The 24,716-nt window shown below is 35.6% G+C and overlaps 1 protein-coding gene across 1 annotated transcript in view; it reads left to right on the forward strand.

The window, feature by feature from the left end:
* The first annotated feature begins 260 nt into the window (after positions 1-260).
* The window catches only part of TMEFF2 (transmembrane protein with EGF like and two follistatin like domains 2), a 291,379-nt gene continuing 266,923 nt past the window's right edge, over positions 261-24,716 (forward strand). The window contains exons 1-4 of the mRNA XM_055398363.2: positions 261-829; positions 3,169-3,278; positions 11,390-11,519; positions 17,591-17,617. Of these exons, the coding sequence (XP_055254338.1) occupies positions 658-829; positions 3,169-3,278; positions 11,390-11,519; positions 17,591-17,617 (439 nt within the window). The 5' untranslated portion in view covers positions 261-657. The remainder of the gene's footprint in view (positions 830-3,168; positions 3,279-11,389; positions 11,520-17,590; positions 17,618-24,716) is intronic.

Here is a 24,716-nt window from a genome sequence, read left to right on the forward strand (position 1 = left end):
TTTAAAGGTGAGGGAGTCGCCTGCCCTGCAGCCCGCAATTCTCACTCGAGCCATCCCCGCCTTGCCCAACTCGGGCCAGCGCCTGGTGAGCTAGCCCATCTGTGGCATCCGCCGTCGTCTCCTCCTAGCACCTCCTCGCCGACCCCTCCCTCCCGGGACCTGCATCCCGCTCAGCCAATCAACGCCCGACTGCCAGTTCCCACGTGATCCCGGGCGGGCTAAGGACCTGCTGCTTCCCAAACGCCAGAGGGATGCGGGCAGCAGAGCGCGAGAGGCGGCTGCTAGGCTGCGGGGCGCTTTGACTCTCCCTCCACCCAGCTTCTTTGGGCTCCTCTCGTCTGCTCTCTGGACTCCGGTCTCCTCTGGCTGTCCTGGCTTGCCAGAGCCCTCTGCTTATGGCAGCAGCTTCCCGCGTCCCCGGCGCAGCTTTTCCGTAGACGACCCTCTAGCTCCCGGGGCTGAGCCGGGTCACTGGATGTTGCTGAAACTCTGGAGATCATGCGCGGGTTTGGCTGCTGCTTCCCCGTCAGGTGCCACTGCCGCCGCCTCCGCCTTCGCTGCCGCCGTCCGCGGGATGCTCAGTAGCCCGCTGCCTGACCCCCGCGATCTTGTGTTCTCCCAAAGCCGTTTGCTGCTGCAGAGTTGCGCGAACTAGTCATGGTGCTGTGGGAGTCCCCGCGGCAGTGCAGCAGCTGGACACTTTGCGAGGGCTTTTGCTGGCTGCTGCTGCTGCCGGTGATGCTGCTCATCGTAGCCCGCCCGGTGAAGCTCGCAGCTTTCCCTACCTCCTTAAGTGACTGCCAAACGCCCACCGGCTGGAACTGCTCTGGTAAGTCCGAAACCCCAGCCCCTCGACCTCTTAGCCCCGCAGAGGAAACGCGCTGTTTCCAGCACAGACCAACCTACCCAAGTGCGTCTCCCCAGCTCCTCCGCTCCAACGCTCCCAAACCGTTGAGACCACCGACCTCCACCCAGAGAACTGTTCCAGGCCGCTAAGGAAAGGGGAGGGGGTCCTGAGGGGGCGGTGCACAGAAAGTGCAGGTAAAGGAACCTTTGAATCCTTGCACTTAAATTGGAGCTGCGGAGATTTTAAGAAATAGTAAACCGGGAGGTTTTGTGGATTCCCTGAAAAGAGGACCAGTCCTTGAAGAAACACTAAATCAGAACCTTTTCTATCATTAAAGAAAGAAGTCTAGCTGAAACCAGAGAGAAATAACTTTATGAGGTAGAACGAGCGAGAAAGCAATAAATCAAACGGTGACTGCAGGGGAAACAATGATTACTAGCAAAAGTACCATGAGAGTGCACTTGTCTGGCATTCAAGACCGGGTCACACAAATTCTAGTGGAGCTTGGGTTTCCAAGACATTCAGTTTCTGTCTCTCAGCCCCTCCACCCCCTCCCCCACTCGCATATACAGCTCCTTCTCTACTTGGCTGCAAAAGACGTTCTTTTTGCATCACCGAGATGCCTCCCTCTTGCCTCTCCTAGCTCCTAAATGGTCGAAGGAAGTTGAGACAAGAATCTTTCGTCCGTCTCCCAGGCCGGGGTGGGTATGACCAAGGCCCCGCAGACTCACGCATAGGCGGGCGGAGGGCGGAACCGACCCGAGTGGGCGCCGGCTCCTCCATTTCTGGGCAGGCTTCCTTGGAGTGCGTCAGGCGCTCTTCTTGCACTTCTTGCTTGCTTAGGTCCCTTCAGAGGCTGAATGCGAGAGCTTGGCAAGCTTGGTTCTGCTGAAGTCTCCCAATTAAATAGGAGCCAAGGACAGGAGTTGCTGCACTGTTCGAGTAGCTTCGCCTTTCAGCGTGACAGCCCATAACTACCTGCGCGATTGTGGTTTTGGGGGCATTTTAAACTCCATTAGCATGCCTGGGTATTGTCCCCTAGGTCTGGTCTGTTCTAGTTTTAGCCAGTGTGTATGTAATTTTTCATCTCCTGTATATATAATTCTGCCGAAGTTGAATCTAGCTCTGAATAAAGTGGCTTTTAGAGATGTATGCGAGCTGAAGTGTATGTAACTTTGGAGAAGAGAAAATGACCAACTGTAACTCATAGGATAAAGAATATGCCATGCTGGGTAGTGACTGATGTAAATTCCATGACGAAAATTATTATACATCGTGTGGCTTGTGCTTTTTAAAGACGAGTTGAAATTTGTAACGCTGTTAAATTTGGGTCAATATATTGCCTTTGTTCTGTTTTGGGGAATTTCTAAATTTTTCATTTTCATAAAGCTAAACATGTTCTCTTTAACTTACTCATGGCTCATGCATGCATCTGTGTTATTTTGGAAAGACTCAGTCCCACTTTGCAGGTACCTAATCACTTTTTAGGTGCTTCATCATAGGAATATTAAGCAACCTGCCAAATCAATTATTTGAAATGTTGATAGATTTGTAACCCAACATGACTAGTTTGCTTCATCCCTAGCTATGGTACTGTTTTAGGAAATAACTAACTTAAATATGAAATTGGGGGTGATAGTTAAGAAATTCATTATTACCAGATACCTAACAGGGTTTTGCAGAAACTAGAGAAAATAAACTGGTTTTCCAGGCAGATTAGAAAGAATCTGGTATCCCCTCTACCCCTGTTAACTTAGGGGTGATCAATCTTCGTTTGAGTCAGACAGACCATCAGAAAAAGCACTGTGCCTGTTTATCTTTATTATTGGAGCTTTGTTTCCTCTTTGTCTGGAGAAGTTCCAAATAAGGGGTTGTTGCAGATCTTAAAGCAAAAGAATGATTAAAAATGGAGGAATAATGAAAGGACATTCTGAGACCATCGCCAACTCTCTTCTAAAATGTGAAGTTTGGAGGTCATAAACTATAGTCTATTTCATGAGAAAAAATAATGAAACAACAAAGCAATGTTAAATATTCACTTCTGCCAGTATTAACCCAAACTAAAATAAAATAGCATCATCAAAAAAAAGTAGAATATTCAAAGACAACTGACTAGAAAAGAATTGTGAAAGAGAAACAAGTATTAATCACTTAACTAGATTTTTTTTTCAGGTTATCAGTAAAGAATGACCTTGTAGTACAGTTGTGGTTGTTGGAATTAAAATTTAGGACAATTCTTTTAAAGCTTCAAGATATTTCTTTTGTTGTTGTTGTTCAAGTCTGTAACATTTAATGACTGGCATGTTCTCTTTAAATTTGAGGTTATGATGACAGAGAAAATGATCTCTTCCTCTGTGACACTAACACCTGTAAATTTGATGGGGAATGTTTAAGAATTGGAGACACTGTGACATGCGTCTGTCAGTTCAAGGTAAGAAAGCTGATATTTGCATCTTCTAATTTACTAATGAGACTGCAAAGCAGAGATCTTCTTTAACTGCCCATCACTTGGCAATTTATAGCTATGCAAGCTAAGAGGAAAGCTGGCATCAAACAAAAGTACTGGCAAGAGACCCAACTGATGTCAAAAAGACACAGCTTTTTAGAGAAATGTATGTGCAATAGTTATAAATGCCACTGGAGGTAGAAAGCTTCAGGTTGTCCTTTTGGTGTATCAACAGAAAAGTAGGTTTCTGTGTCCCTTCTAACATGCATAAGTCAACATAATAGCCAAAATTGTTGTTGGATTAAAAGTGTGGGTTTATACTTTTGTTCTCTTGATTTAGGCTATCTTCTTTGGATTATATTGCTCTGTTTTAGTAGTATTGGGTTTTATTATTTTGGAAATCTAGTTGAGTTTTTAAATTAACTCCTTATCAATGTGACTTCAAAACTACTGTGCTAGTTTGGATATCATGACACTTATTAGTACTTGTCAACTTTTCATGGATACCACATTCAATTACAATTCCTAGGAATCTGAAAGAATGCAAATAGACAAAAGTCATTTCATAAACCTGAGGAAAATGTGCTTTGCCTAATGTTAAAATCATAAATAAAAATTAAAAGAGAGATTACCCAGTGATGTTATCAAAACTGGATTATTAGTATTTTTTAAAGATAGAGCTCAATTTCGTTATTATAGTCATCATCTAACAAAAGCTTTCTACCATGTGAATATTAAAACTTTTCTCTTTCAATATGTTTTTTATAATTCAAGTAATATACATGCTTACTGATATCTTAAAGTGTTATGGAATTACTTTTTAAAATACACATGAAATCTAAGATGTTTCAATCAGAAAATATTCCCATTAAGGAAACTATATACTGGGGATAGGGAAAACTTTTCCAAGATTGTAAGCAAAATTTGAAAAAAAAATCAAAAAGGATATAAAACAAATCAAATATTAGAACTCAAATTCAAGTCTAAAATTTGTGATAGTTCAGTGGTCACTCAGTATCTACTCATTATCTATAGGTCACTCAGTATCCACCACCACAAGTACCAAAATCCAAGGATGCTAAAGTCCTTTATATAAAATTATGTAGAATTTATATATAACCTATGCACATCCTCATGTATACTTTGTCATCTCCAGATTATGTATTATATAATGTATAGGCAATGTAAACATTGTAAATGCAAAATAAATACAAATTAGTTCCTGGTCAAGGCTATGGTTTTTCCTGTGGTCATGTATGGATGTGAGAGTTGGACTGTGAAGAAAGCTGATCGCTGAAGAATTGATGCTTTTGAACTGTGGTGCTGGAGAAGACTCTTGAGAGTCCCTTGGACTGCAAGGAGATCCAACCAGTCCATTCTAAAGGAGATCAATCCTGGGTGTTCATTGAAAGGACTGATGCTAAAGCTGAAACTCCAATACTTTGGCCACCTCATGCGACGAGTTGACTCACTGAAAAAGAGTCTGATGTTAGGAGGGATTGGGGGTAGGAGGAGACGGGGACGACCGAGAATGAGATGGCTGGATGGCATCACAGACTCGATGGACATGAGTTTGAGTGAACTCCAGGAGTTGGTGATGGACAAGGAGGCCTGTCGTGCCGTGGTTCATGGGGTCGCAAAGAGTCGGACACGACTGAGCGACTGAACTGAACTGAACTGAAGTGGCATATTCAAGTTTTGCTGTTTAGAACTCTCTGGAATTTTTTTTCTCAAATATTTTCAATCTGAAGTTGGTTGAATCTGTGGATGTAGAAGCCCCAGATTTGGAGGGCAAACTATGTGTAATATTTAGAATTGTTGATGAAATTTAAATAGATTTAACATCATCTCCCAGTGATAGAGAGAAGAGAATTCACATTTAAATATGGTTTGAATGGCTTATCAATAAGCTGAAAACTTCTCGGACATTATTTTTTTCTTTCCAAGAAAATTAATAAACAGCTGATACTAGTACAGTGCACCACCACCTGGTAGGTACGTATTGCTGTGGCCATACTATAGTCTTTAAACCATACTAGAGTATTGGAAACATTCATGCATATTTAATATTCATGCAATACCAATTTCTAAGGTCTCCAGCCATACTGAACAATTTAATTATGTTCTTTCAGTGAACTACTTGAGAGAGATGGAGCATAAGAACCCTGCAAGTCATATTTTCCCCAAGCGTTAACTGAGGGAAAAATAAGTTGGATAAGTTATTAATTAAAAGCCCACAGGATTTTGTCAATTTTTTTCTTTTTAGTTTGTAATTCCAATAAATATATCTTATTTTCATAACCAAGGGTAGACATAAGATGTGAACCCATGAATGATATAAAATGAACCAAGAAGAATGTTCCTCAAATGGAAAGCCATAATTATAACAAGATTTCACCAAGAGGGAAAAAAAAAGAGTTCATAAAATTAAAAATGGATGCATGCTACTAAAAGAAAATGTATAATTTTCTTTTTAAAGAAATTGTGTTCAGTTTTCAGGTTGCACAAAGGGTTTTGGTAAAACTTTTATCAGCAAAGATATTTATGTTTTTTTATGCATTTGGTTAACCAGTTACATTTGTCATTAATTTAGATAATCGTTAAGTGGGATAGATTGCAGGGGACAGGGCTGGGGGAGTGAATGCAATTTTTAATAAGAAACTAAAATGTAAATTTTCTTTTCCTAATGCCTGTAGCATTTTACATTTACTACTAGATTACTGCTGCTATTAGTTTGTGCTTTGCAATAGTTGTCAGTCTGTCAGGTGAAAATAAACATTTCCCTAGTGGAAAATTTAGACTCTGCACGCACCAGGAATATAGAGTGGCTGAATTAAGTTCAAGATCAAAGAAAATGTACAAGTTGTGCAAAGAAAAATAGATAAGATATTTTAAGCTAGGAGTATCTTGACTCAGTATTTCCAATACTTTCAAATGAATTTGAGAATTTTTTTGTTTTGCTCAGTCTGATGAAAAGGCTGATGTCCTGAAAAATCCATTTTCCTATATACTGTTCTAGATCAGTTTAAGTCATCTACTCTATTTCTCCTGATTTCAGATAAAAGTCCAAATTCTTCTATTCAAAATGGGGTGCAAACTATGATTTCTGGCTGAGAGATAAACTTCAAAGAGTATTGGGTATGTGTGTGTGTAATCGTTTTCCAGTTTGAATTACTATTGGAACGTTAAGGTGAACAAATATTTATCTTCACCCCTCTTAGACGATTTGTAATAATCATATTCTACCATTCAAACATGTTATCTCATTTATTTCTCGTATTTGAGTGAGGTAATTATTTTCTCCTCCATTTACAGATGAGGAGATTAAGGCTCATAAATATAAATAACTTATAACTAAGTGGTGATCCTACAGCAAGAATCTAGGTCTTTTGACACCAAATCTAATTTTTTTTCTAGGACATTATGTTGTTGTTTAGTCACTGTGCATGAGATTTTCCAGGCGACAATCCTGGACTGGGTTGCCATTTCCTTCTCCAGGGAATCTTCCTGACCCAGGGATCGATCCTCTGTCTCATGCATTGGCAGGCATTGGCAGGCATATTCTTTAGTGCTGAGCCATTAGGGAAGCCCATATGCAAATAAAAACATTAATAATAACAACAGAAGTGCCAATTTATTATACACAACTTGATATCAAAAATAGTACAACTAATTCTTAGATGATATTATGAGTTCCATAAATAGCCTGCAATCTCATTCATCTTACCTTGCTCTCTGCATACCAAATGGTATCCTGGTCATTCTGGTAAATAACCGTGGGATGAAAATTTAGAAACAGTTGATGGACAAATGGCTGGCTAGTTGGCTGGCTGGATGAATGGATAAAAGAAGAAAGAAAGGAAGAAAAGAAGTCACAGATGCATCTATTCGTAGATACCACTGATCAGATCAATTAATATGTAATGATCAGTGATCACTTTATAATTAAAAAATATGGTGAAGCCTTATGTTTTACAAATATCGTTTAATTTGATTGTTTTCATTTAATAAGCCATGCCCTAGATCTGTAATAGTTCCAGTAACTAGAATTGTAGAAAAAATTGCTCAGAACTTAGTGGCTCAAAACAATGAACATTTATTTTGCTCTTGAATCTGCAGTTGGACAGGGCTTAATGGAAGCATCTCATCTCTGCTCCTCTTGGCGTTAGCTGAGTTGGGGAGGGAACTCAAAGGCTTGGTTCTGTACTCCTCTCAGGACTCACTCATATACTGGACCTTTAGCTGGGGACTTTGGTCCTTCTCCATGTAGATCTCTCTGTTTGGACTAGTTTGGGTTTCCTCATAGCACAGTGGCTGAGTTTAAAGAGCAAGTGAGCATCCAGAGAGTGAGAAAGAGCCAGGTAGAGGCTACATCCTTTAATGACCTAGCCTCAGAAGTCATATGAGTCACTTTTATCATAGTCACAGGCCTGCCCAACTTGTTTAAAATCATAAAAAATTTCCATATGAAAAAATGTAGTCACAGGGAAGTAAAAGTTACCTATGGAATGATCAGAGGATTGGGACATATGCAGGTTTTTTATCTTTTGCTTTTTTGGAAGAGAAACATGCCATATCCTAAACCATTATTCCAAAGCCTTTGACAAGTGGGAATATAACAGAATTCACTTAACATCTGTGGAGCGCCTTCTACATGCCAGACTAGGGAAGGTGCCGGCAATATATAAAATATAAGTTATGCAATATATAAAATATAAGTAGATGCTGAAATCTCAGTTAAAAGAAATTGTTATTAATCAAACAAGCAATAAATCATATGAAAAACTGCTCACATGAATTTTTTCTTCATTTGTAGCAAAACAAATGCCAGATATTCTAGAGCATCAAGTCATTGAATTCACTGGTGTAACATGTTGCTGCTTTCTTAAGCAATGTGGAAATTTTGGAACAAAATCATTCACTGAAAAACACAAAGTTGGAAAATAAACTTAAGATTTTTAAAACATCTGAAGGAAAGCAGAATCACTTTTCCCCTGAGAGGAAGTTTGGACAACACATACATTTATGAGCTTAACCATCTGGGCTTGAGTCTTGTTTTTCTCTCTTACCAGCCAACAATGTGGCCTTTAGCAAGTCACCTAACATCTGAATCTGTCCCTTCCTCTGAAATTGAGCAATGTTCATGGTTACCACTAAAAAAAATTATTTTCAAAATTAGGCATATTTTAATGTAGTAGTAAGCTCTTTTTTATACTTAGGGTTAGTCTGTTTTCCTTTATTTTTCCAATTTTAGACATGCATGCCTTGGTGTCCATGTTAGATGCTAACTCTGCTAGTTAAAGTATATATCATGAAAGGCAAATAATTTACATTTCTTTTTATAAATGAATATTCCAAAGCATTTTGAAACATGACTCAGTTAATCCTCCCAAATGCCCCAGTTAACCATTTCAAATGGGGGAACTGAGCTATAAACTTGTTAAATATTTTATTGCTGAGTGATATACACAAGGTCCTACACTCAGAAATGGGAGAACATGGGACGAGACTTCCACTCCTAAGCCTTAGTGATTTAGAGTATACTTCCTCCGTGTGTTATTCATTTTAATGAGTGCAAGTCATGGTACTAAGGGCCAAGAACAGCGTGCTGATAATCTACAGTTAAGCTCTTTTCAACTCCATACAAATCTCCCTTTTGGCTTGTGCTTAGAACTTGGCAGCTCTGTTTTTAGCACTGTTCACATTTGGCTTACTCCATCCCTCAGAAGTGGCATATGAACACTTTATCAGTTTATTTCGTATTTTAAGATGCATATCAGCATTGTGTACTAGCACTTGACAGAGATAATAAATACTTCCTACCCCTCACTCCCCATCTACTGACTATATCTGAATAATCTACAGAGGTAGATGAAAAGGATAAATAGAGAAATACTAGGGATTAGAAAGAAGGAAATGTGGATCCAGATCATCTAGACACAAAATATTGTAACCAGGGTTGGAGATGAAGATTAAAAGGTAACCCAGAACAAGAATGCTAGGACACAAGCATGAGGAGCTAACTAGCCCAGCCATTTGCAGTAATTATGACTCTCATTTGCCTACTGAAAGGGTCAGCAAGTCTACTGACTATGTTACCAGCTGTTCACTTCTTTCTGGTCTGTCTTCCATGTTCTCAGTAGTCTTAGTGGGTCCTTGTAGATCCTCCCTACATTGTCCTGATCCTGAACACAGCCCATTTATCAAACACTGGTCCATCCACCTGCCTCCCCGGCCACAGTTCTGACATCAGCACCACTCACATGTATTTGATGTCTCTTCAATACTGTTTATTGGAAAACTTAACTCTTTACTGACATTTTTTTATTGCCTTTTTTATTAGCAGTGATAAAAATGTTCAGTTTTATGGTGGGTCAATTTTCAGATATATGTATATTTGGAAAGTGAGTTGCCTGTTGAATTAAAGATCCTCATGAGTGAAAAGTTCCTATCAAAATAGTTTCCAGATATAATAATGTAGATCGTCTGAGTCCATGAGCCATATAATGTAACTATGGAAAGGAATAGAAACTTCCAGAATGACTAGACTAGAAACTAGAAATTATGTCATATTTAAAATATTTCAACCTAATCATATTTAAATAATATCTAAATAGATATAATTTGGTGTCTAAATTACCTTGTTAGCAGTTATGGTTATTATGAGTGTCATACAATTTGAATTTACTATTGGGAGAATACTACGTAACTATTTGTGAAAAATTATATTTAAGTTTTTCAATAGATGCAAAGTCAGACTCAAAAAACTTTCATTTCAGAGAACATTGTGTTATATCATTTAAAAAATGGTTCAAATCTATTATTACATAAAGGTAAAGAGTAAGAGCTAAATGGTTGATTGGGAAAGGAAGTACAGATATATTAAGAAAATAGACTGAGAAAATGAACCTCAGGTTTGTCATCAGATTATAACTCTTTAAAATTTGCTTTTTTGTGTAAAAGTCCTTGAGTTGAATTTAACTTTTGAGAAATTTTTAGAAATATTATTATAAAGATTAAAACCCTAGCCATTTCACTAAATCATTGGTTTACTTTATATGTTATGAATTAGCAGATCAAAAATCCAAGTATTTTAATAAGAAATAGAAAACACAAAAGCATTTTCACATGCATGTATATGCATGATTTGTCTTACTGTACTTAATTTCTGGCATGGGTGAGTATTTATAAATAATTGTCTTGATCATTACATTTGTTATAATTAAACAATGTAGCCCATCAGTGGTAGTAATCATGAGATAATCATATCACTGGTGTAATTAGCAGGTATAGAACACAGCCAAGTATCTCCAAGGCCTTAGAGTGTGATTGTGCTGTAATGAGTATACCCTGCAGGTTGCCTGATTTCCATTATAAAATGTGTACATTTTTGGAAGTAAGTTGTTTTAAAATGAACTTTTTGTTTTATGAAATATGCATTAATACTCATACTTTTGAATAATCAAGTTAACATATGGTTCAGTAGTTGACTTTTTTTCTGTATTACATAGTCTGTTGTTTCTTTCTACACTGTATCTCTGTCAATATCCAATGATATAAAGATATATGAAACTTTAATTAGGAATTCAGATGTCTTATCCAAATATTTAAGAATTTGTAAAGATTCAAATTCAACAGAGGAAAACATACTAAAGAGTAACTGAGTTCTTTGGCATTTAAGCTATATACTTCTGCTCCAAAAACAGATAGACACTATTTTTGCATAGCTAGAATGTCATAACATGTTCTCATTTTTTCCAACAAGCCAGATGGGCCATATATCAGAAAAAAAAATAATATTGATACTTTTGTTGTTATACCTTTTTATTATTTCTCATCCTATCACTTTCTTGGATTTTCCTTATTTAGAAGCTGATTTTCCCCCATCTGAATCAGATGACCAGTTGGCTTACTGGACATTGCTTTTGTATATCTTTGAATGATATTCTTACAAGGTCAAAGACTTGCTGGATACAGTGGGGATCACTGAAAACAAAGACAAGTGCTTTCTTTTGTAAATGATGGTTTCTGTTCAATATGTCAGATTTACGTAAACTCCAGTACTAATCACAGGCTTACATCTGTGTCCTCCCCAGTGCAACAGTGACTATGTGCCTGTGTGTGGTTCCAATGGGGAGAGCTATCAGAATGAGTGTTATCTGCGGCAGGCCGCGTGCAAACAGCAGAGTGAGATACTGGTGGTGTCTGAAGGATCCTGTGCCACAGGTATGTATGTGATCCTGATGACTCCTGAAAACCTTTGGAATGGAATCTGAATCCAAAAACCATGTCTTGCTTGTCCTGTTATGTCCTGTTTATTATTATCCAGATAAATAATTCAGACTATATATTGGCTAAACAAGCCTCTTATACTTCTGTATCAAGCATGCATTATTCCTATTCTATGTCTGTTTACGTTTCAAGTTATGTCTGGAAGAAAGATAAATCTACCATAAGGATGTTGGTAGATTTTAATACGTATATTATTTAATGAAGTACAGACAGTTGAATAACAATTAGAAATCTAGATTGACTGCTCAGCTGCCAAATATATAGAATGTAATCTATGCAGGAATAAATTTTGTTTATTTATAACAATAGGATTGTTTGCTGGAGGCAATAGGCAGTTTGCAGATTTGGATTTGAAGGTTAAGAGGTGCCTAATCTTAGCAGCTCTACAAAATGCTGTTCTTAACACTGAGCAGATTACATTGAAGAATATATTGGGGATGAACATGACTTCTAAAGACATCTGTCCTTTCTGGAACCACTAGTGAGCCTGGGATTCCACAAAACTTTTTAGTTATATTGTACCAAGAATGCTCTAAAGAAACTAAGGATGAAAAGCACCTTCTTGTGCCCTTTAGTTTTTCAGGTTTTCCTTCTGCATACAATGGTTATTAGAGCTGAATAGTATTACAGGAAGAGAGAAAAAACAAGAAGAATAAAGCCCAACTTGATAAACCAGTGCTATAAAATGAAGCTGAATTTTCAGGTTAGGCTTGACATTAAAATCACATATATTAAAGAAACTTTAGTATCCCTTGAAATTTGTTCCTAATGGCAAATAAGCATCTTTCTGTGAATCATAATTTCAGAGGAATTTGATGATACAAGCATATTTAAGAAAAATAATAATTATATATTATTATTATCATTAAAATGATATATCTTTTTTCTTCAAAAAAGGAAATATAGAATAATGTTAAGAAAGGTCTATTTTATTGATAAGTCCCTCTTAGATAACACTATGGAATTATATTAAAGATCGTGTGTATGATGGCTGGAGCAGAGTGGTAAATGAGCAAAGAAACAGTCTCATATTCTTTATAAAAGATTATCTTAGGCCTATTGATTGATAATACTGTTCCAGTTTACACTGGTAACTACCAAAGTTTCTAAGAATTAGCAGAAGAGAAAGGTATCTTTCCTTGTGAACAATGAATGATGTAGGCTCTTCGGTTCTGGTTTTTAAGTAGTTTTTCTTCTGTTTGATTCTTTGTCTGATAATGTGGATGTGCTTCCTGCAAGGGTGATTGGGAGGCAAGTTGGGCTGGTGCACCATTTTCTTGTTTGCTGGAGCTAATAGATCATTGCCAGTTGGACCATCTTTCTCAGTAGGAAAAGAGGAGGACCAGCATGCTACTCTTATAGTAAGCGTGGGGAAAATAGAAAGACAAGGAGCAAACTAATTATAAAAAATAAATCTGTCATAGCTACTGAAAAATGACACTTTAGGACAAATGGAATAGGAAAAAAAGGAACATCTAACTTTCAGAACCAGGGATATGTAGGCAAATACTAGAGTACTAAGGAAAGGATTTACTTATTCAAAATCATATAGAATATCTGTCTCTGACAATAGGCAGTGAAGATCAGTGGGTAGTCATAATAAGCAGTCATGGAGTTATGGTTTAGTTAACAATGTTGGGTAGCAAAATCTCTGTTGCTTACTTGCCAACCTCCAAGTTTTTGTCAGCACATGCAATCCCGTTCTTTTGATTCATTCATTTATTCAGTTCTAGTCCCTAATTTATTGGTTATATTATGAAAATACTTAACCAAGTAGAACATTTAATCACAATTGAGTAACCCGTCCCTAGCTTATTCATAGACTTAAATGTCTACAGGATTTAATTATTAAGTCGGTCTTGCTGAATGCATCTTCCATTGACTTGTAAATCTAAAAGAGTTTTGATCTGAATAATGATGGAGGGACCAAAGTAATTTTGATTAACCAGGTCTGACTAAATAAATTGGAGTTCTGACTTTTGATCTGAAAGAGATTCTTATTTTCTTCATATATTTTGCTTTTTTTAATGCTGTTTGACATTGAATGGAGATGGCAAGTTGTGATTTCTAAGAATAAAAGGCAATAGATTTATATTACACTAAAATATAAAAATATAAACATAAAACTTATATTAAAAATAACTTTATATTTATTACATTATGTTGAATTTACAAATCATTTTTATCTGGAAAATGGTTTCCTATTGAGCAGTTTGCTCAATAGCCTCACTGTCAGTTTCTTTTTTTTGCCTTATAAGAAATGTTTTGACTCGGAGAAGGCAATGGCAAGCCACTCCAGTACTCTTGCCTGGAAAATCCCATGGATGGAAGAGCCTGGTAGGCTGCAGTCCGTGGGGTTGCTAATGGTGGACATGACTGAGAGACTTCACTTTCACTTTTCACTTTGACACATTGGAGAAGGAAATGGCAACCCACTCCAGTGTTCTTGCCTGGAGAATCCCAGGTGGCCAAAGTATTGGAGCTTGAGCTTTAACATCAGTCCTTCCAATGAATATTCAGGACTGATCTCCTTTAGGATTGACTGGTTGGATCTTCTTGCTATCCACGTGACTCTCAAGAGTCCTCTCCAGCATCACAGTTTGAAAGCATCAATTCTTTGGCACTCAGCCTTCTTTATGGTCCAACTCTCACATCTGTAAATGACTACTGGAAAAATCATAACTTTGACTATATGAACTTTTGTTGGCAAAGTGATGTCTCTGCTTTTTAATACACTGTCCAGGTTGGTCATAGCTTTTCTTCCAAGAAGCAAATGTCTTTTAATTTTGTGGATGCAGTCACCATATGCAGTGAATTTGGAGCCCAAGAAAATAAAGTCTGTCACTGTTTCCATTGTTTCCCCATCTATTTGCCATGAAGTGATGGGATCGGGTGCCATGATCTTAGTTTGTTTTTTTTTTTTTTAATGTTGAGTTTTAAGCCAGCTTTTTCACTCTCTTCTTTCACTTTCATCAAGAGGCTTTTTAGTTCCTCTTCACTTTCTGCCATTAGAGTGGTATCATCTGTTTATCTGAGGTTATTGATATTTCTCCTGGCAATCTTGGTTCCAATGTGTGAGTCATCTAGCCTTGCTTTTCACATGATACACTTTGCATAGAAGTTAAATAAGCAAGGTGACAATATACAAGTTTGACATACTCCTTTCCCAATTTGGAACCAGTTTATTGTTCCATGTCCAGTTTTAGCTATTGCTTTTGACCTGCATACAGGTTTTGCAGGAGGCAAGTAAGTGGTCTGGTATTCCCATCTCCTGAAGAATTTTTTAGTTTGTTATGATCCACATAGTCAAAGGCTTTAGTCTACTCTATGAAGCAGAAGTAGATGTTTTTTTCTGAAATCCACTTGCTTTTTCTATGATCCAGCAGATGTTGGCAATTTGACCTCTGGTTCCTCTGACTTTTCAAAATCCAGCTTGTACATCTGGAAGTTCTTGGTTCATGTACTGTTGGAGCCTAACTTGATGGATTTTGAGCATTACTTTGCTAGCATGTGAAATGAATGCAATTGTATGGTAGTTTGAGCATTCTTTGGAATTGCCTTTCTTTGGGATTAGATTGAAAACTGACCTGTTCCAGTCCTCTGGCCATTGCTGAGTTTTGCAAATTTACTGACATATTGAGTGTAGCACTCTAATAGCATCATCTTTTAGAATTTGAAATAGCTCAGTTGGAACTCCATCACCTTCACTAGCTTTGTTTGTAGTAATGTTTCCTAAGGCCCACGTGACTTCACTTAAGGCCATGACATAAGTGACCATTTTTTTTCAGTCTGTTCCTCTGTCTTCACTAGCTACTTAATTTGGCTCAAATTGAACACAAATGTTCTTAAGGATCATGCCCCTTGAATTTTTAGAAACATACGTGGTAATGCAAGCCAAAATACTACTGCCATTTTTCTTTATTTTCTCCAGCTATATGTATTTAATAGAAAACATATAGATATATAGGCAAGATGTTCACTCAAAATTTTAATTATTATGTTCCAGACACAGTGATAAGCATTTAAAATGTGCCATTGTGCAGTTATCCTCAAAGTAATCCAGTTGGATAGACATTACCCATTGATTAGAGGATCAATAAGCTTATAATGGTTGAATAATATTCCTAATGTTATCCAATGAGTATGTTTGGAGTTTGGAATCCATAAGCTTTTATGCATTTCCTCTTAGGTGTATATGTGTAGGGAGCTGAACAAGACATGGTTCTTGATTTAAAGATGTTTACACTCTTAGTGGGAAAGGAATAAAAAGCTATATACATGCAACTAAAACAAAGATAGAGTGTATAAATGCTACAATAATACAACCTGTTATTAACTTCTGATGATTTTATAAGTAATTTTATAACTTAAGCTTTCAAATCAATTCAAATAAAGTCAGTTAAAATTCTAGCTGTGAAAAGATACAAAAAGTAGACTTTACCAACTTTGACCATTCAAGCACTGTCCCATCCAAAAGTTTTTGCTCTGTGACTTAGGACACAGTTCAGTTGACAGGACTATTTTCCTACTATTGAGGTGAATGCATCAGCCTTTTTCCTCTGTTCTCTTAAACCAGTATAATTGAATAATTAGAATCCTTATTTGAGTTTACATTTACCAAGAGTGGTTTTAATTATGAATTTTTTTTTTACCAATTAACTTGCCTTTAAGGGAAGGATAGCCTGACCCAAAGACTTGCTCCTTAGTCATGTAAGCAGTTAATGACTTGAGGCTTTGATTTAATAAAATGCTAAATCTTATGAATATGTTAGTCTGGGTATTCACCAAGGCTGACAATTCAAACTGCTGCTCCTTCATGATAGTGCTAATGTCTGACATAATGATAAGGAGAATTATCGGCGAGGCGTTCATTCTTCCCTGTGTCAGTCTTCTATAGATTTTCATACATCATGCCTCTTTCTATGAGTGCTTTTCAATAAAGTGTCATTGAGGCAAACAAGTAGAAGTAGTATTTTATTTTAATTGGTCTAAAACAACAAACACAAATTCGTAGACATGGCATTTGATATGACTCTTGAACTATGGCTGAGAATTCAATGTAAAATGAAGGCCAGTTGACAAAGAATACCAGTGTTAGTATATCAGTATTAGTCTTATTTCCCATTATTAACATTAAAAATACATAGCCAAAAATATTTAGAATGGAAGGAAGTGGGGAGGCAGAAGGAAGGTGATGTCTCCACTTAACAGGTAGAAGCAAATGGAGACTCAGTGGTTTTGACTCCAACTAAGAAATTGAGTGTTTCTGGGAAATGAGTTGTCAGAAATTGACAACTTTCCCAAGTTGTAATTATGTTAGAGGGAGGGAAAAGGACTGGAGGAAAAGAAAGGCAGAGAGAGGTTATTGTCTTCTCTGCTAACATCACCTAAGGCATAGCCAATTTTAATCACAAAGGCAAACCTGAAGCTCACCCTTCTGTGGATTTCAAAAACAATAGATGCTGTTGGATACAGATAGACTCATCCAGAGTTGTGGTATTTGGAAAACGTATTAGCTCTTATATAAAAAGATATTCATCTTTAAACTGTTTTTCCTTTTGTAATACAATGTACAAGAATATAAGCCTTGATTATGAGTATTCGCCACAAGTCTTGGACTAATTTCTAAATCTCACTGATTGTTATAAGCATCTTGTTTTTAACTTTTTTATTAATGGCACCATATTCATCTTGACTAAAATAAAAGTGAAAATTTTTGTATAGTCAAGTTTAAGAATTAATTCCAAAGCTGGATAATACATTGTTCATGAAATTTAAGATGAAAATAATAGAGAATTTATTTTATAAGCTATATTATAGATATTAAATTACATTGATATGAATGTTTTTCAAATTAAATATTAGTAATTTTCAATATATTAATATATAATGGAGAAAGTATTTATTTTAAATTTATTTTATTTTGAATTTAATTTAAACATTCATAAATATTGTTTGAATATGTTTCTTAAGCTAAAACAAATTACTTCCTTTTTTCCTCCCAGATGCAGGATCAGGATCTGGAGATGGAGGTAGGAGTTGCCTTTTTATATATTGAAAGATTTACATGTGGATGTCACTGGTGGATATTTTCTTATGTATTTGTCATTACATATATCTAAGACAAATTCACATTTTGCATTTTAGGAAAGGGAAAACTAAAAACAAAATCTTTCTTCTTATTAAGTAAATGTATATACCATGTAAATTATTTGATATATTTAAGAACTTTTTCCATCTAATATTCCTATTCATTTATATATTTGTGTTTGAATTAACTTTGAGATAAATATGCATAACAGAACTTCATAATAAGCCTCAAAGCATATTTGGCAGGACAGAAAACTCATAACCATTTAAATATTGTTTTTTTAAAATACATAATTACAAGGTATTGATACTAATATATACATAGCTATTATGTAAACAGGAACATAATTATCAAATTAATAGTTTGAAACTGAAGGAGCTTTAGTTCATTAAAAAATATAAAAAAGATAAATTTAAACCAGTGAAAATAAGATAGTGTCTTTACTTCTTTGATTAAATTAATCTATAGTTATTTTTACTAACACAAGATATATGTTTTCATGAATTAGTTGTGTGTTTAAAAAAGTATGTAAGAGATAGGCAGAAACTTTCAAAATTTTATATGATATACTTACTGCCAAATAAGATTTTACTTATGGATTGAACCTTCATTGTGAATTTCCCAAAATGCTTTTCCAGTTGAAATTCAAACAAAATTCTATCTTTATTTACAAGAAAAAATAGAAACAACTAAATATAATTTCAACAAGAATACTGAAAAGAGAATGAATAAAAACACAAACATTCTCTCAGGACCTTGCTTAAGTTATATAAAATGATTAAATGCATGTTTCTATTAAACTTTTGTTTTTAATGAAGAATTTGATAAAAGATGAGAAACGAAGGTGTTGGAGTCAGGAAAATCAAATTCTACTGCTTACCTTGTCTGGTTTGGGCAACAAGTTAGAGATTTATCAAGTCAAAGGCTTAACTAGTTCAAATAAGCAACACCCAGAGAATAAAATTAGAGTAGCATATTGGAGCACAATTTTTTTTCATAAAAACTAAAACTGAATAGAAGTCACGATTCAGTACCATGAGAGTATGAATTTATTTCCATATCACATGATATTAGACAGTCATTTGATGTTAAGATAATCTTACTATTTCTAAGAAATTGTTTTTTCCTCTGGCTGATTAATATAATATTCCTAAGAAAGCTTCCCTGAAAGTTTTGGAAAGATGAGCTTCTAAGATCAAATAAACTTTAAAGAGAAAAAGGAAAAAAATTTTTGAGTAGGTATTTCACTATCAGAATGTTAAGAAATCCATCAGTTTGTTAAAATGTCAATTTTGGAAGGGAGCAGTTCAATGAAAAATTCTGTATTATTTCCCAGCTATTTAGTTTTATGTGTAGACTACTTAATTTGAAAGATATTATCTTGTTTTAACTGTTCCACTTTTCACACGTCTTATTAATTTTTTGTCATCTTTAAAAACAAAACACAGAATTATCATCGTTTCTCCTTTTGTTAAAGCATCATGGTATACTTTTTTCTAATTGAGTCTTTTCTTCATGTCATACATCATTTCATCTTTTTTTTCAATAATAAGGTGTAGTGGCTGTATCAGATACTAGTTGCCAGTTTTTCCTTCATTGTATTTAGCACATGCAATTGACAGTAAAGTCAACCTCACTTTTTCTTGTTGAATTCTAGACTAAAATATTAGGTTCATTATTTTTTCCTGTGATCTGTATAAGGTGATTTTTTTGAGGAAATCACTTTAATTTCATGAATAAGACATTTATAACTTAAATTTCATATATTCATTGATGACTATATGACTATATTCCGTTTTTTCTCCTTTTAAAAAATTTCTCTTCCTTTTAATTGTATGTGCTTTATATTAACTTGGAGGAAAAATAAACAAAACAACTTCTTAAGAGATAATTGCTTTGGGAAGAAAATAAAAGGATATAACCCATTTAATTCTGAGCTGTATTATTTATAAAGAGTTGTTTTTCTGAAAGTTGCGGTAAATGAGTATTTACTCCGAGCTGTTTGTCTTAGTTTTAGTCAGAGACTCAATAGTTTTTGTTTTGTTTTGTTTTTGCTGAATTTATTTTTTCTAGTCTATGTGTTTTTTGCTCTGAAATACTAATGGTTTTAATTTTCCATATTTTTTAACTTTAGTACAAAATGATAGAAAGCTTAATAACTAGAACCTAAAAACAGTTTAGAGTGACCTGCACAATTCTAGTTCACATATTGATTGGATTATATGGCGAATATATTTGACTTGCTGCTGCTGCTGCTGCTAAGTCGCTTCAGTCCTGTCCGACTCTGTGCGACCCCATAGACAAGAGCCCACCAGGCTCCCCAGTCCCTGGGATTCTCCAGGCTTTATAAAGGATGGACTTGCTCTGTATTCTGACCGAGTTCCTGTTACCAAGATATCTAGAAGAGCCAAAATCAGTTCCCTTTGAATTAACCAGAAGTGATTGAATTACCTATGATTGTTTGGTTAATCCAACAGTCCTAGTTAGTGATTGTCCTAACAAGTCTCTATAGGATATATTCTCGATAATGTGTATTTGGTTAATAATCAGGGCATCTTTGCAAGCACTTTGGATCAGTTCAGTTCAGTTCAGTTCAGTCGCTCAGTCGTGTCCGACTCTCCGCGATCCCATGAATCACAGCACTCCAGGCCTCCCTGTCCATCACCAACTCCTGGAGTACACTCAAACTCATGTCCACAGAGTCGGTGATGCCATCCAGCCATCTCATTCTCCGTCGTCCCCTTCTCCTCCCGCCCCCAACCTTTCCCAGCATCAGAGTCTTTTCCAGTGAGTCAACTCGTCGCATGAGGTGGCCAAAGTATTGCAGTTTCAGCTTCTAATTTCTTTTAGCAAAAGTTAATATACTTCCCAAATGCAGTACATTGATCTGAATAGTGAAGTGAACAATTTTATTTGGAAAGCACATATGTGTGACTATCATAAATTATATGGTTAAATCAAATCCAAATCCAATATACAAGGTTTTACTTTTTTAGATTGTCCTACATTCTTAAACAAATAAATATTAGCATTGAATATTAGACCTGACTTTTTTAAAATTAAGTTTAACTTATTTGCACAAGGGTGTATCTATCATTTATTGCACTCGAGGAAATATTTTTACAATATAAAAGGGATCTAAATGTTTCATAAAATTTATGCTAACTTGTTTTTGTATGTTTTATAGAAGGTTTAACTATCTTTAACTATTGATCTATTTATTTATTAAGGAAACATTAATATAAAGAATAATCTTGTGTTATTAGTTTTGAGTGAAAGACCAGCTGTTTATGGAATTCTCTCTTTTCAAGCAAAAATGTTTAGTTGAAAAGGCTTCTTCATCAAATAAGCTTTTGGGTAGACTCATACTTAAAAAAACAATTCAAGTTAAACTATAATTAGCTATATATGTGTCTGATAGAAAGGTAATATATAGTAAAGTGTGGACAAAATTCCAAAGAATTTCAAAAAGTAGTAAAAAGAAAGGGGTTGGTGTTTCAAGTACTTATATATATGGAGATAATGTTGTAAATAAGAAAACGGGTGTGTGTAGGAGGGATAATAACATCTTCTCCACCCACGGACTTCCTTAAGCAACAAACACTGCAGTGTGAAAGAAGTATTAAAGGAGCCTCTTCTGAAAATCTAGGGCTGTGTGGGTGGTTAAGGGATAATTTTTAACACCTGCTTTTATTTCACAGTCTTTCAGTCATATTATAAGATAAGACCATGAATATTTTCCATTAAGCTTAACATATATTTCTGGATTAACTAGACTTCTGACAGATTCCTAAAAACAAAAACAAGTCCTGTAAAATAAAAAGTATATTTTAACCATTAAAAGAATGATAAACATATTACCCTGCTAAAAGTCTGGAAGAATTCATGATTAAATTTTAATAACATCTTATGGGAAGTTGTATGATAATGTCTATAGAAACAAAATGTCTGTAAGATATACAACATAGATGCAATGGGTATATTTTTAATTCATGAGGTGAAATGAAGCACTGGGGCTTCATATATCTTATGCAATTATATAGTTTTAAGAAAATTCTTTAATAATTTAATCAAGAGGTTAATGTCAGATATGTACAGCAACATATCAAATTAAATTTATACCCATTAGTTGTATAAAGTCTGATATTTGTTTTAAAATTCAGATAATGGCTATTATGATTGATGACTTTAATGCACAAAGTCAATTATGCTGTGTTTTATTTAATGCAAAATTGTCCTATGCAGATTATCTTTGTATAATTTTACGTGGATGTACACAATTAAGACATTTATTTTGTATATACTTTGGCTAGAACAAGAAATATTTACATCGCAACAAACTGTAGACCCTAGGCTGTTTCTGATCATGTAGATTGCTAAAAACCAGAAAACAGTGTTGTAACAAGTTTGAGAACTGAAAAATTCTTTTTAAAAATTCTTAGATTTCTAATGTGGATTTGATGATATTCAGGAATTAAGCTGAATTAAGCAAGCCTCCTATCAGCTGGGGACTATGACAAGGTCTCTGGAGCTCTAAAGCCGAATAGGACATAGTTCTTTATACTCAAGGAGATTTACATGTAAATTCTTTTCTTAGCAAGCAATGGGGAAATTATTATTCTAATTATCAAAAAAAGAAATAATCCCCTGTAGAAATAAAATGTTAAGCATACTGTAAATAACAAGGAACTGAATGTTCATTCCATAAAATATTCTTATATTAGGTTAAGTAATTTTTTCTTCCATGTTGCTATACCAGTTCCCTTTCTTGACCTCAATCTGTACCTCTCCACCTTATTGTCATAGTCAAGTTCTGGCAAACACAGTGTGCCTCACCATGTGTTTTCTCCCCTGGGTACACATTACAGCCAAAGTCTGACAGGCATCAGTTGTCAGCAACCTCATCTGAAATACTGATTAATTTAAATATTCTACCCTGTCCGCAAAGTTTGAGATTTTTCCATAGCAATACATGCAAGGAGGAAACAGTAACTGCTCTTGCTTTTGCTGTTCTACACCTTAGAGCTGCTGTTCTGCCTGGAGATGAGTTTATAGACATCTCAACCACAGATGAAATATATCTCAGGTTTTCATGGAGTAGAAACCATTTTGCTTCCTCTGTAGCTCAGAGAAAACCAACACGGTGATGGAGTGATGAAATAAAGGTAGGAGGAATGAAGATAGTGGATAATGAAAGTGGAAAAACAAAACAAGCAAACAAAAGGAGGGAAACAAAGTGAGAATGATGGAAAATGAAAAGGGAGAGCAAGTCTTTGTTACCAACATGTCTTCACACATAACTACTGTCTTAAAAATAAAAATAACTTTTTTTTTTCGAGTAGAATGATAATAACTGACTGAATTTCCAGAGAAGATTGCTTGGGGATGTGAAATGGATACCACAAACATTTTCTTTTTCTGAATCACTTATATGGATTTCTAAAAACAGTATCTAGGAAAGTAAATGTAATCATTATGTGCAGTGTGATAGACATGGCTTTGGACTAAGAATCAGGAGATTTGTATTCTAAATTTTTAATTGGCTTAAAGGATGCCTGTTTGAGTTTACTTGCAAATTCCTTGGAGATTCATTTATTTTATTGGTTAAGGAGAATAGTATCTGCTTATAGGAAAAGATGATTATAATAAACTAATGCAAAGGACTTTGGATTCCAAAAAATGAAATGAATTTATATTAAATTTGTTCTTTTTTCCCATTTAAAAATATAATTTCTCTGAAGGGTTTAATTGAAATTTGGATCTTTTAATTAGTAAGTTTTAAGTTCATGGTCTAAAGTATTGATGCTGAGATAATAACAACTCTACAAATCCAATCACAGTTTTCAATATTTAGAGGAGATAGCTAGCTTTGCACTTTGAAGGGGAGTGAAATCATAGTTTTGATATGAGAGGAACTGCAGTTCTATGTGACAGGTAAGAAATAGGGAACAATGTTTTAAAAATTCAAAACAGTCAGTTCAGTTCAGTTCAGTTCAGTTCACTTGCTCAGTCGTGTCTGACTCTTTGCAACCCCATGGACTGCAGCACGCCAGGCTTCCCTGTCCATCACCGACTCCCTGAGCTTATTCAAACTCATGTCCATAAAGTTGGTAATGCCATCCAACCATCTCATCCTCTGTTGACCCCTTCTCCTCCTGTCTTCAACCTTTCCCAGCATCAGGGTCTTTTCCAGTGAGTTAAATCTTCACATCAGGTGACCAAAGTATTGGAGCTTCAGCTTTAGCATCAGTCCTTCCAATGAATATTCAGGACTGATTTCCTTTAGGATGGACTGGTTGGATCTCCTTGTAGTCCAAGGGACTCTCAAGAGTCTTCTCCAAAACCGCAGTTCAAAAGCATTCATTCTTCAGCACTCAGCTTTCTTTGTGATCCAACTCTCACGTCCATCCATGATTACTGGAAAAAACAGCATTGACTCGATGGACCTTTGTCAGCAAAGTAATGTCTCTGCTTTTTAATATGCTGTCTAGCTTGGTCATAGCTTTTCTTCCAAGGAGCAAGTGTCTTTTAATTTCATGGCTGCAGTCATCATCTGCAGTGATTTTGGAGCCCAAGAAAATAAACTCTCTGTTTTCATTCTTTCCCCATATATTTGCCATGAAGTAATCAGATGCCATGATCTTTGTTTTATGAATGTTGAGTTTTAAGCCAACTTTTGCACTCTCCTCTTTCACTTTCATCAAGAGTTGCTTTAGTTCCTCTTTGTTTTCTGCCATAAGGGTGGTATTATCTGCATATCTGAGGTTATTGATATTTTTCCTGGCAATCTTGATTTCAACTTGTGCTTCATCCAGCCTGGCATTTCACATGATGTACTCTGCATAGAAGCTAAATCATCTGGGTGACAATATACAGCCTTGACACACTTCTTTCCAATTTGGAACATTTGTTGTTCCATGTCCAGTTCTAATTATTGCTTCCTGACCTGCATACAGACTTCTCAGGAAGCAGATCAGGTGGTCTGGTATTCCCATCTCTCAGAATTTTCCACAGGTTGATGTGATCCACACAGTCAAAGA

The sequence above is a fragment of the Moschus berezovskii genome, chromosome 2 (genome assembly GCF_049115385.1).
Source record: "Moschus berezovskii isolate FMDL1 chromosome 2, NW_MosBer_1.0, whole genome shotgun sequence".
Taxonomy (NCBI): Eukaryota; Metazoa; Chordata; class Mammalia; order Artiodactyla; family Moschidae; genus Moschus; species Moschus berezovskii.